This window comes from Zootoca vivipara, chromosome 8 (assembly GCF_965207765.1).
Source record: "Zootoca vivipara chromosome 8, rZooViv2.hap1.1, whole genome shotgun sequence".
Lineage (NCBI taxonomy): Eukaryota > Metazoa > Chordata > Lepidosauria > Squamata > Lacertidae > Zootoca > Zootoca vivipara.
The window spans coordinates 69,014,237-69,028,679 of NC_142591.1; the positions used below are offsets into that span (position 1 = coordinate 69,014,237).

The following is a 14,443-nucleotide window of genomic DNA, read 5'->3' on the forward strand; positions in this document are numbered from 1 at the left end:
AAATTCAGCATTACCATCTAATTCCTTCACTTTAGTTGTGCCTCAGCACTTTTCTGTTTCTGTAATTAATTTAGAAATTAAATGTTCTGCTATGTATTTTATGTTTTTATTTATTTTCCTACATTTAAACCCTGTTGCCAGCCCAAATGGCATCTCAAAGCAGCTTATACAATACATACAGCAATAAAATTACAATGAAATAAAAAAGTATTAAAACAGTGAAGCAGTAAGCTACAGTCTTAAAAAATAAATCATCCCCATCTGCATATATTTCATTAAGTACAATAGGTAAAATGAGAATCTGCAACAGCTTTGTGGCTAGATCTCACTGGCTGGACTGGTGTGGTACTTGAAAGCCAAGTCCGCATCTAACTTTTCATGTTGCAGTTACAAAGACAGGACTCAAGTGAGTGCCTGGCGTGCTATGGTCCATGGGGTCATGAAGGACACAACTAAACAACAAGTGAGGTAAAGACTAAGTTAATTGCAGCAGTGCCATTCTAAGAAACAGTTTTGTTTCTCTTTAGGCAGGTACACTGTTTGACTACAGCTGAGGTGAAAGAATAAGATTTCCAGCTTGCTCTCAAAAATCACACACACACACGCGGAACACATTGATTTTGCCAATAATTTAGAGGTTTTACTAGAAAGTGTCTACCCTGAAAGGAGGAATTTATATTCATATTAGCACTCAAAATTAAAAGCAAACTCATATGGATGTCCAATTTAGGGCCCACAAACTTTTTAAAAGTATAATCTTAAATTATTTATATATACAAAAAACTTACCAATACTCTAAAGAAGTACAGGTATTCTGCTGCTCCTGAATAGTTGCCACATTCATACTGGAATTTTGCATACCTGTAGAGTGTATCTAGATACTCTTGCCTAAACTGCAAGACAAACAGAACAAATATCAAAAATGTTTCAAGAAATTGCTTTGGAGGTAGTTCAGTCTTGTCTAAATATTCAGCAGAATAATGTAGAGGCAAAGTCCTGAGGGCACAAAATTATTGATGGTGGGGGCTCATGAATTCTTCCCAAGTGCAAAGCTACCATAGCAGGGAGCATGGTGCAATAGAACCTATTTCTCAAATATACTAGGTTTGTTTTTGTTTAACTTGCAGAAGTCTGTTACATTGCAAAAATATTCAAAAAAGTTATACTTCACCCACAACAATGAAGTCCTCATTCTGTGCATGCTTAGACAATGCTGAAATGGACATAATCTAACTAAAACTTGTCTTTGTGAAAAGGTAGAATGAGATTTAATCAGACTTGTCATTAGTAATGTCAACCAGCACTGACAACCAGAAACTGTTTCCAAGTGACTAGATTGTGACTCAGAGGCCTGAATTTCCCCTTTTAAAAATTCACGTGACATGCCCAGTTCAGTACTGACTGAATTCTCATCACTTATCTAGCCAGTAGATGTCAAAGCCTTTTGCCAGAGGGCCTTCCAGCTTGCATCCCTTTTGAACCAATCAATACACAGGGTTGTATCTAACTAAGTCATACTCAGAGGAACTTTGATTTCAATACCCAAATAGAATGGTTAACTTATGGCCAATGGAATGACTCTGCTCCCACTAACAGACATCTCTCTCCACCTCACAGCTCACATTGTGAGACTAAACATTAAAATAGCTGCTCACCATAAGTTTAGAATCATTGCATAAAAGAGGTATGTGATTTTAATATTTAACTGTGCTTTTATAACCTGCCCTGGGACCACTCAGTATACAAGGCAGGCTACAAATACATACATAACAGAAGGACACAATCAATCACATGACCAGTTCTCAAATCTGAAGCCCATTTATTTTGCATCATGCATACATAATTTTACAGATTTAATAATTGATACCTACACCATGTTTGTCAGCTAAGTAGTCAAATAGCATCCGACCATCCCTGTAATAAAGAAGAATTCATTGTAGTTATAAATCACACAGAAACATTAGAGAAACATTTCTGTTCACCGAAAGCAAATTCATTTTTCTACATTTCATATATGAACAAGTAAATTCATTTTCACTCAAGGCCAACTCTCACACTGCTGCAGCATGCATTTTTGCATGCCGCCGGCTGGGTATTATTTAACTTTCAATACAGTGGTACCTCTACTTACGATTAACTCTACTTATGAATGTTTCTACTTACGAACGGAGCTCCGTCCGCCATCTTGGATGCGGTTTAGATAGGATTTTTTCTACTTACGGATTTTTAGATAGGGTTGCTTCGACTTGCATTTTTTTTCTCCCAATGCATTCCTATGGGATTGGAGTTACAAACTTTTTCAACTTACGAATGTGCGTTCGGAACGCATTATATTCGTAAGTAGAGGTACCACTGTAATATGGGCACAGGGTGCAATAGCCCTCCTCTTGTTTTCTGGAGAGTGTAAGAGCAGTATCTCTCTGCCTTAGACAGCATCCTATTATGTCCCGTCACCTGTAATCCTTTTTCCTCTGCGGTAGAAATCAGCACCTGTCACCTCTTAACCAAATACAGCCCTTTAGGGGATAGTACCTAGCTCTGCAATCCCCAAACCAGATGGTTAAAAAAAGGGTATGGAAACAGTGGCAGATGCAGCAGTGGCACTTGACAGTTTCTCTTTTAATTTTTTTTAAAAAAATTATTAAATATTTCAATCATACAAAAAAGAAACATATACAAAAAGATTACATCTCCAATGCAATTTAACATATTGTAATATACATATTCCCCGCCCCCTCCTCCCTTTTTCCCACCCCTGCCCCTACCCTTGTTACTTCTCAGCCTGGGTTGGACTTATCCACACCGAGCCTATTGTAAATCACACACTATACTTCTTCGATAATTATTTAATTTTTATATGATTTGATCTAATAAATACATATAACTTACAACAAGATACTTTAGGTAATTATTTCAATGAACTAATTTAACTAAATTCTAGAACCCTTATACATCTAAGAGAAGAGTCGGCCTTTCCACAAATGTATTTATATAGTCCATAAGCAATTTCCATTTATTTTCAATTTCTTCCGGTCTCGTTTCTTCTATTATCTCATGTTTTTTTCCAAATTATAATATTAATTTTTGTAGCCAATATTCCTTACTTGGGACCTCTTGCGATTTCCATGCTTTTGCTATTGAAAGCCTTGCTGAAGCTGTCGCATAACTTACTATGCATCTGTCCTTGGGTTTTATATCATCCTCTAGCATTCCTAGTAAGAAAATTTCTGGTTGCTTTTTTAAAGAGTACTTCAGGATTTTTAAAAATTCTTTATTTAAAAATTCCAACATTTGTTACTAGCCCCCGGATACATTTTAGCGAGTTTGGCCGGCGTCAGATGCCATTGGTTTTGCATTTTTAATAAATTTTCTATCAAATCATAATTTGGAGTGAATTTCGAATCTCTTTTCCATAATTGTTCCCATTTTTGTAGATTGATTGTTTTCCCTAAATCCTGGCTCCATTTAATCATAGAATTTTTCGTTAGCTCCTCTTCAGTTTCCCATTCTAACAACGTCTGGTATAAGTTTGAGATTCCATATAAAGTTGGCAATATCTTTCTTCCAGTCTTTAAAATGCTTCTCCTTTCCCCAACAATGGTAAATTTTGAAAGAGATAATTCATCTTTGGGACAACACACATTTTAATCGCTGATATCTTGCCCAGGAACGATAGTTTTAATTTCTTCCATACTTCAAATTTTTTCCTTATTTGCTTCCAAGTTTCAATATAATTATCTTGAATCAAATCTATTCCTTTGATTGACATCTGTACTCCTAAATATTTTTGCTAATTTTCAACTTTGTGATATCCTGTAATTGTTTTTCTTCATTATCTTCCAAATTCTTTACTAAAATGTTTGTTTTATTATAATTTATTTTTAAGCCTGCCAGCTCTCCATACTCTTCTATTTTGTTTATAGCGCTAGGTATACTTGATTTTGGGTCTTCTGTTGTAATGATGATATCGTCAGCAAAGGCCTTTACTTTGAACCTTTTGTTACCAATCACAATTCCTTTCACTTTGTCCTCCTTCCTTATGGTATTTAACAAAATTTCAAGATAAAAGCCTTCAAAATTCTCCTGTTCATCATCTGATGTCATAAGTATATCAATGATTTATAGTGGTCTATAAGGCAACTTCCTATGCTCCTGGGTTTCATTGAAACTCGATGGCATTTTCTTGTTTTGGGGCTCCTTCCACCCACCCAGAAGGCAGCACTTGCAGAGCAGAGAGACAACAGCCTTCTCCTTGCAGGAAAGCCTTCCCGGGTGGCTGGGCAAGCCGAGCGCACCCAGCTCAGCCCCTCTCCCTCTTTAAAGCAAGAGCACCGTCCGCCCACCCAGAAGGCAGCACTTGCAGAGGAGAGAGACAACAGCCTTCTCCTTGCAGGAATGCCTTCCCTTTTGTGCAGCTTCGGGCAGCTGGGCTGAGCGGGCTATCCTCTCTAGGACTCCTGCTCAGTTCCTTTTAACCCCTAGCAAGCTGAGCACACACAGCTCAGCCCCCTCTCCCTCTCTAAAACAGGAGCCGACAGTGCAAGAAAGCCTTCCCTTTTGTTTGTCGGGCTAATCCAGGTCGCGAAGCCCTCTCCCGAGCGTGCACTTCTTCAGGGACTCCCAGATTCTAGTACCCGGTGTATAAGATGGCCCCCCAACTTTTGAGACGATTTTCATGGGTTAGAAAGTCATCTTATACGGTACATCAATGGAAGATTGGGAAAAATTATGGAAGACTGAAATATATAATTTACTGCATGTATGGCAATTCAAGAAAATTATATGAAAATGATGTACAGATGGTAGCTAACTCCAGTAAAATTAGCAAAATTGTATAAAAATAAAGAAAGTAAGTGTTGGAAATGTAAATCAACAGAAGGGACTTTTTTTCATATGCAGTGGGATTGCAAAATTGTTAAGAAGTACTGGGAAATGATTTATAATGAATTAATGATGATGTTTAAAATAACGTTTGTTGAAAAACCAGAAGCTTTCCTACTAGGTATTACAGGAGTGGATATGCCAAGACTGCAAAAAGTTTAAGTATGCGACGACTGCTGCATGAATATTATTAGCACAAAATTGGTAAGAATTAGGTGTCCCAGCTAAAGAAGATTGGCAAGTGAAGTTAATGGAATATGCTGAAATGGCAAAATTGACTTTGAAATTAAGAGGAAGAGATGACAATGAATTTAAAGAAGATTGGAAGGACTTTATTGCATATATACAGAAGCAATGTACACAGGTTAATACGTTAGCAGGATTTTAAAAAGACTTGTAAAGACTTTATGACTGGACAATAAGTAATGATTTTATCATTTAAAATGGACATGCGGTATGATGATAAACAATGGAACCAGGGAAGGAAATGGGGGAAGTCAACTACTTTTTTTATGTTTGAATATGTATTGTTGCTTTCATTTTTTGTTGTTTTTGGAAAATTAATAAAGTAATATTTTTTTAAAAAGTAAGTAAAGGTACATCTTGGATCCTAAGGCAATGGGGTATGATTGTCGAAATATCTGAGTTACCCTGTGCAACCTTTCCCAAATGTTTCAGGCTGCAACTCTGAAGAGCCCCAGCTAACATAGCTGTGGTGGGCCTGATGAGAACTAGAGTCCAAAATGTGGAGAGCACCAGATTGCTCTAGTCTAGAGGATGAGACACGATTAGCTAAATGGAAGTTTAAAGACTCAATTTCCCATGTGGGATACATGTCAATCTCTCTCATCTGAAAGAACTTCCAAGTTAATAATTTCAAGCATGTTTGAATTACGGTAGGTTTCACAAATTAAAATCCACAGAACATCAGCTGCACATAGGCAGAACTATTTCCATTTCTAATTTAGATGATAAACCATCCTAGTGACTACATAGGCTACAAACCTACGTACACTTACATGGGATTTACAACTGGGAGACTTACTTCTGAGTAGGCATGCACAGGATTGCACTGAGGCTCATGCAATTAGAAGATAAAACTTGAAAAATTATCCAATTACACTCAAGTAGCAAATTCTGCAAACCTTTGCAGGAAGGCAACATCCAAAAGCATTACCTAGTGGACTGCATTTGCCGGGTAGTTTCTGGGTCTTCAAACATTTTGACAATAGGTTCAGTTTCTGCCTGAAGCTGTTTTAGCTGTGCAACAACTGTAGTTCTCTTTTCACGCAAAGCTGGTGAGAAAAAGGGGGGGGATAGAAGTCATCTATACAAAAAGTTCTATCAGCAATAGTCAACCAAGCAAGATAATACTGTGTACCCAAGAATTCTCAAATTTTATTCACCTAGGTCCTAATCAGTTATACAGAATTGATTATTAGCTCAATAAAATAACTTGTTTAAATATGTCTTGCTACTACTGATTGTATCTCAGCAGAGTAATCCACAAGCTTCAAGAAAGAGATCTAAACACCTATTCTGAATGCAATGGGGAAAAGAGTATTTGACAAGTGAAGTTTTCAAATGGGCTCAGACAAAACAAGCAAGAACCTGAATAAATCAGAAGTACTACTTGCTTACCAAACTTTTAGAATATTTATGGTGTCCGTTTTTTTGAAGGAAAAAAAAATCTTGAATATAGCAGTTTAGATGTTTGAACACTTGACTCAAGCTCCACAATACTACTACATATTTTAGGCCATAAACATTTCATTGAATAGTGTGGATATAAACTCAATCTGTGCATTGAGAAAATGAATGTGAACAGATTTAAGTGGGAACATTTTAGACCAGAAAGTGTGATAAAATTCCTCAGTGACAGATAGATCCAGGCAAACAAAAGAGACATTTTCCAGGGAGCCCCAATATTCCACCAATGTGCATAAAGTCTCACCTCCTATCCCAATGCATAAAGAAGCATGACTTGCCTGATAAAGAGGGCTCCAATATAGATGAGCTATGCCCTGTTTTAGGGAAATCTTGTCATTCAAAGAAATATGGAAGTAGAGACAGCCATCTGGTTAACACCGATTCTTTGTAATATTTACATAATTCTAATTTACATAATTCTAAGGCATGTCAACTTTGACAAGTGGGGAAAGGAGTGGGACAATGTTCTAGTCCTTTCTCATGCTCTACTCTTCTTATTCTCTCTACCCTTCCATCATCACTGAGGTCACGGCCTCTACCACAGCAAGAGATAGGCCAGAACTGTTTTTTCAATGTGGCCCTTCCCCACGCCCCCAATGCAGACAGAGACTCTAGGCCTTGAGGATAGACAAATGCATCTCCCTTCATCTTTTGTCTTAGAATCTGTGTTTGGGTGGGAGGAGGCATGCAGTGGGACTCAGAAGCCAAAACATTAAAATATATGAATAGAACTGAAAAAGAATTTTGGCAGAACAAAATGACATTATTTTTTAAACAAACAATTGGGATTTAGTCAACATTAAAGATCAGTATACGATAGTAACTTCAAGTCGTGGGCTTTATTATTAAGGCACAAGGGCTGACTGTAGATCCTGTCACAGTTTTATTTATAAGTAGACAGCTTACCATGAGGAATATCATCAGAATAAAGGTTTTTGTAGACATCCATAGCGAAGTCCACCATATTGGTGTCACTAAGGAGATCCAGTTTTCCTTGAAGTAGTTCCTTTTCATTGTATATCTGAAAGAAATAAAATAGTAATGGTTTTAAATATTACCTATTACTTTCTATTTAATTTAAAGTTTGTGTTTAAACATTTAGATGTCACCCTTTGGTTTGCACAATTACCAAGGTAGCTCACAATCAAAGTACTGAGTACAATGAAGTCAGAAGAACAAACAGAGCTCTATAATTAGATCCTGCCAATAGTAAAAATATTTAGTTCAGACCTTACCCTGCTGTTACTTGAAACTTACTTATAACCGTTCAAGATAACAAGGTGAATGAATTCATACAGACTTTTAGAAGTATATTATTGATGGCACAAGGGGAATTTAAGAGAAATGAGATCATGTGTCAATGTTATTGGCTTATAGATTATATGGTATATATTTCCAATCCTACACAGAACAATAAAACTGTGACTGAACAAGGGTATTTGAGGTCCAGCAGACACCATCTGCCCTGTGGGGAGGAAGCAGAGACTGAAGGAGGGAGGTGAAGACAACATTAGACCTTTATCCAGCCAGAATGTGCCCTCCTCACCTGGCCAATTTTACATGTTAATCATTTGTATCATTTAAAATTCTAAACTGCCTTGGGTGCCTTGGCAGAAAGAAGATATATTAATATAATGAATAAATGATTTGCTTCAAGTACCCCAAGAAAGGTTTTATCAAAAACTCAATAGTTTTTCAAGAATGATTTCTACTATTTTTCCACTCAACAGACATTCTTGAAATGCCAACTAAATACTTTTAGAATGTATTGATTCTAATAATAACAGGAGTCAGTTTATTCAATACAAGGCAGGCACAAAATACATCAACAGAGTTATATTTTACTGGAACAACTTGTATTCGACAAATAACTTGCAGGTATTCAAGCTAAACTAAATATAAGTACTATTGTATTTCTAATAGTATAACCAAATCAGTAATTTTTGATATAACTGTAAAAACTACTCTGAAAATTTATTATTCCAAAAATGAAACTTCATCTGGTTGTAAATACTAAGATTATACCAGCAAGAATGAGTCTTTCTGTAAAAAAATGATTTAAATCTAGTGATTTAAATCAAGTCCACCCTGGAAGGTCTCCAAATGAGTTTAGAGCAAAGGCTAGCACTTTACATATATATAGCACTTTCAAGCATTCAAAAGCACTTCATGTATACTAACTGGCTGTAATCCTTGCAATAACCAAGTACGACAAATTATTTATACTTCGTACACACCACCATTCCTCCTACTCACAGGTGGCTAACAGTTCATAAAAAGATACATATACAGAATATATGTATATACAGAAGCCTAAAATGAAATTACAACTAATACATACAATTTTTTTAAAAAAAACAGCAGCAGCAAACAATGTACTCTCTCAGCAACAGTGTGCAATTAACTAACAAATGCCAGGCAAAATAAGGTTTTAAGGTGGCACCTAAATGCCATTTATTCAAGGGACAATATTATATCCATCAGAAGAAAGTTCCATAAACAAGGAGCTGTCACAGAGAAGGCCCTGGCTTGTGCCACCACCACAGAATTCTCACTCATCAGCAGCAACATCAACTCTGCAGAACTTAACAAACAGGTCGGGCGGCCATATTCGGGGAGGCACCTCTTCAACTATTTGGATTCTAGGTTATATTTGGTTTTACACATCAGTACAAATACTTTGAATTGGGCTTGGTGCCTAACATATAGCCTGTACAAAGTTCTCAGAATAGGAGTGATATGTTTCCCCCCCACTGTCCAAGACAGCAAACTAGTGACAGCATTCTGCACTTGCATGCAGAATCCACACTTTCTTCAAGGGCAGCCTCCTGTGGAGGGTGCTGCAAAAATCCAGGCTATTTTAGTTCAGGAATGGTCATAGCTGACAAACCAACCAAATATGGGCTTAAACATTCCTTGACACTGAGGCCACCTTGGCCTCCAAAAAATACCTTCAAATCAAGGGGTACTCTCAAGTTATACACTTACTCCTTTCACAATGAGTGCTACTCCATCCAGAACAGATCATCTCCCTAATTTCTGGACCAGGGAATCACTGAACTGCAGTACCCCGATCCTATTAGGATTGTTTGTTTACTGGCTTTCATCCAGCCCATCACTGCCTCCAGATATTGGTCCAGCACATGTGCAATCTCTTCTCATTCAGATAAAATGAAGAGAAGTTTCTGGTGCCATCTGCATATTGAGGGTACTGCACTCCAAATCTCTGGATGACTCCTCCCAGCTGTTTAAACAACATGTGAGACAAGATGAATCCCTACAGGAACCCATATAAATGCCATGGGGTCAAGAAGCAGTCCTAAGGGATAAATGGAACCACTGCAACACAGTGTCTCTCCAAGAAAATACTATGGTCAATGGTATCAAACACTGCTGAGAGGTTGGGCAGAATCAACAGGAAAACACTCCCGTCTCTCTCCCAAGAAGGGAAATGAACCAGGCTTTTTCAATGTTCTACCAGGCTTGAAGCCCAAATGAAGTGAGTCTAGATAACCTGCTTCCTCCAGACACATCTACTAGCCACCACAGTAATCACACTTCTCAATCACCCTGCCCAAAAAACATCTGCAACTAGACAGCAGTTATCTAAACCAGTGTTTCCCAACCTTGTGCCTCCAGCTGTTTTCGGACTACAATTCCCATCATTCCTGACCACTGGTCTTTGCTAGCTAGGGATGATGGGAGTTGTAGTCCCAAAACATCTGGAGGCACAAGGTTGGGAAACACTGATCTAAACCATCAGGGTCCAGGTCCTCATTTTATTATTCCCCCATATTCCAGATGGGGGTTTGAGAGAGAGTGGCATGGTTCGGACAGTTAAAAATAAACTATGGTTTAGCAAGGAGTGGCATGCTGCTGCACCCTGCTAGAAAGTGCACACCACACTCCTCCCACCCTTCTGCTACTGCTGAGCCAGGGACAAAACAAACCTGAGACTAGTTTCCTGAGAGGAAAAAACTATGAATACTGGTTCACATGCAACAGGAAGTCAGACTTTGGTTTGTCTTCTTCCTGGCATAGCAACGTCAGGATTTGGGACTTCCAAGCATGTTGTTCTCAGGTTAAACCATAGTTTATTTTTAACTATGGTTTAATGTGACATCCCTAAGATGAGTTCATGACAGAGGAGATTTGCACCAATGAGTTTGATTTGTAGCCCCAGCCTCTTATTTATTTTATTTAACAAAATGTATATACTACCTCATCAACAAACCTCTAAGTCAGGGGTCAGCAAGCTTTTTCAGCCGTGGGCTGGTCCACCATCCCTCAGACCATGTGGTGGGCCGGACTATATATTTTTTTGGGGGGGATGCCCCACAAATGACCCAGAGATGCATTTTAAATAAAAGCACACATTCTACTCATGTAAAAACACCAGGCAGGCCCCATAAATAACCCAGAGATGCATTTTAAATAAAAGGACACATTTTACTCATGTAAAAACACGCTGATTCCCGGTCCGTCTGCAGGCCAGATTGAGAAGGCGATTGGGCCGCATCCGGCCCACAGGCCTTAGATTGCCTACCCCTGCTCTAAGTGGTTTACAAAAATGATATAAAACACCAATAAAACCTTAAAAACAAGTAAACACAGACTTTTTATAAAAATATAATTAGCCTCAACTAAACAAATAAGTCTTTAGCCAAGTTTTTGAAAACAATACCACAAAGCCATCTGCCTAATATTAACAGAAAAGAAGAACCAGAAAGAAGATGGCGCCACATTACAGGATTGATTCCATGCAAAGATAGAATGAATGTTATGGGGCACTTATAAAAGTGTCAGATCAAAGCAGTTGGATAATGTGATCTTTCAAGCCAATTGACTCCAAGCTGTGAAGGACTTTATGTATGAACACTTTGAATTTTCTCTGATAACTCAGAAAGGAGCGTAATATGCTGAAAGACAATCACTCCTGTCAACAATCATGCAGCGCCAGCCTTCAGTACTAACTGCAGTTTTTAGATCAAGCACAAGGGAAGCCCCATGTAAATGTTTTGCAGTCATCTTGACCCAATGCCTGGCCTACTGTACTCAGGACTATCCCAGTCCAAATCACTACATCTGTTGTGCTAGACAAAGCTGATAAAAGGCACTCCTAGCTACCCAAGCTATCTGGGCTTCCACTGACTGGAACTACCGGTAGAAGCACCCCCACACTGTACACCTGCTCCTTTCAGGGGGAAAGCAACAGGGCATGCAATTGACCAATTCCTCTTGACACAGGAACCGCTCACTCACAGCGATTCAAGCTCCATATATTTTTCTCTCTTCCCATCACCTTTCCAGGGCCCGCACACCCTTTCCTGATGCAGATGTTATGAAGAAACAGAGTTGTGTACTATCAGCATATTGATGGCATCTTGATTGGTATTACTGAGAATACAGTGTATAGCTACCAGGGAACCAAAAATCACACTCCCAACAATACTTTGGGGGCAGAACCACTGCAAAGCAGAACCCCTTGTTCCCAATACCACAGTCCAAGAGGATTGATGGTACCAAAAACTACAGGGAAATCAAAAAGGCAGAAGCACTTCCCTTGCCCAATTTAGTTAAAATTAATCCATTAAGGACAACCAAGGCAAACATGGTCCCACACTCTGATCTGAACCAAGACTGCAATGTGGCTAGATGATCCGTCATCCAAAAATGCCATGACCTTCTCAACTCACTGCCCCCAGAAAGGGGATAATTGTGACTGGACTCTCATCCACATTAATAAATGCGTTCATCTTTAAGGCATCAGGTACTTATGCTTAATCAGGTGCTTAATTTAAGTAAAATGGGAATCTACTTAAAAGACATATATATGTCTGTGCGCACGCACCTGCCTGTCTGTCTGTCTTGTCGTACACGGGGGGGCATCTATGGGGTGCGCATGCCCTTGCTTAGGAGCTTCACCCCAGCATTCAATCTCTCTTCGAAAGTACGCACGATGGATGCTCCCAAATTTTCAAGCACATTTGGCTTGGCCTTCATAGGCGCGCTTCCACAGAAGTCGCATGTATTCAAGGGGCACGTGAAGCAAAAAAGGCTTCGATGCCAAAACGGAAGCGCGGTTGGGTTTGGGTTAGAATGATAGAGAAGGGCCGTGTACTCAGCACATGTACAGAGAACCCTTCTTGTTCTATAGCCAAGCCTGCGAGTCCTTCCCTTCCCTCAGCCAAATGGCTTTTATTTTGTTTTGTTTTAACCCTGCCCTCCCTTGCTCTGCGCCCTTCCACCGAAGAAGCTGTTCTGACCGGGCGAGGCGCGGAAAACCGACCAGCACGAAGAGGCCTCCTGGGCCTCGGCCTGGCCTGAGGCGGGGAAAGGGAACCGAAGGAGGCTCCCGGAGACGCTGCCCGGCTCACCCCCTTACCCCGCCACGGGCCCCAGTATCCCCGCGACTCGAGGGAAGCTCACCTCTTTGACGGAGAGGAACTCGAGAAGCGGGAACACCAAGTGCCGGTCCAAGAAGTGCGCGATGCGCGTCGTCAAGTCGTACTCCGCCATCTTGGGAGCCAGGCCGCGAGGGAAAGGCGGGGCTTAGGCGCGCGGCGTCAGGCACGCCGCGAATTAAGTGCGCACGCGCGGCCCAACTCGAGCCCGCCCTTCCGTACCGGCCGCTCCCTGGCTGAGTCAGGGGTATATGAGCATCGTGCCGCAGGGCAACTCCTTTTGCGCACGCGCAAGATGAATTCCTGTTCCCCCCACCCCCGTTTTCCAACGTACGTCATATTTTTCCTCCTCCCCTTCCAGACCTGGCTCCGCCTCCTCCCTCGGCTGCCTCTAAGAAGGGCATCGGCGATGAGCGGAGCCTGCGCATGCGCGCCGCCGAACACATGGACCCAGACGGTCGCCTCATTTATGCGCAAGCGCAAATGAGTTCTGTTGGGAGCCGGGGACTGTTGATGCTCAAGCTTCTGAGTTGTCCGAGTGACCAGTCCCATCTCACCCACTGACAATTTCCAGAGGGAAAGAGAATCCTCAAAGTCTGTTGCAGCAGAAGCAGCAGGCATCTTAAACCCATAACTTTATAATGGCAGGAGAAGCTTTCAGTCTTAGGCCATAATATATGTCCCTGCCTCTTAGGGTGCTACAGAACCTCTTTTGTTGATCCATGAACAGCGAGTCGAAAAAATATGCATGCATGTGTTGTGATATATCCAGCTGTGCTTACTGGTTGCTAACTGCACCACAAGCAATGAAATGCAAAGAGGTGGTTGTCTTTGTATCTCAATTCCACTTTACAGCAGCACACGGTGCTCGTTTATTTAGTACCTTGACTTTATTCTTTTGTGTCTACTGACTTGATAGGAAACTTATTTTCTAGGTTAGTTTTTTCATACCCAAGGTCTACCTCAGGGGTCAGCAACCTTTTTCAGCCGTGAGCTGGTCCACCATCCCTCAGACCATGTGGGAAGGACGTCCTCCACAGTCACTTGTCCTCCACAGTCACTTACGGACTCATTGTTAAAACCGTGTTTATGGAAGGCAATCTTCCTCGGTTACAAGTGATCGCCGAAGAAGAAGAAGAACACTACATTTTGAAGAGGGGGGGGGGGAATGAACAAATTCCTATGCCCCACAAATGACCCAGAGATGCATTTTTAAATAAAAACACATGTTCTACTCATGTAAAAACTCCAGGCAGGCCCCACAAATAACCCAGAGATGCATTTTAAATAAAAGGACACATTCTACTCATGTAAAAACACGCTGATTCCTGGACTGTCCGCGGGCCGGATTGAGAAGGCCCACAGGCCTTAGGTTGCCTACCCCTGCTCTAAGTGGTTTACAAAAATGATATAAAACACCAAGAAAACCTTAAAAACAAGGTTGCCTA

At 40.3% G+C, this 14,443-nt stretch overlaps 1 protein-coding gene across 1 annotated transcript in view; it reads right to left on the bottom strand.

The window, feature by feature from the left end:
• Window positions 1–13,116, bottom strand: part of EIF3E (eukaryotic translation initiation factor 3 subunit E) — a 31,717-nt gene extending 18,601 nt beyond the window's left edge. Inside the window, exons 1-5 of the mRNA XM_035125417.3 lie at window positions 13,021–13,116; window positions 7,498–7,612; window positions 6,059–6,176; window positions 1,872–1,914; window positions 789–893 (exon numbers count right to left, since the gene is read on the bottom strand). Of these exons, the coding sequence (XP_034981308.1) occupies window positions 789–893; window positions 1,872–1,914; window positions 6,059–6,176; window positions 7,498–7,612; window positions 13,021–13,110 (471 nt within the window). The 5' untranslated portion in view covers window positions 13,111–13,116. The remainder of the gene's footprint in view (window positions 1–788; window positions 894–1,871; window positions 1,915–6,058; window positions 6,177–7,497; window positions 7,613–13,020) is intronic.
• Between the last annotated feature and the right edge of the window lie 1,327 nt (window positions 13,117–14,443).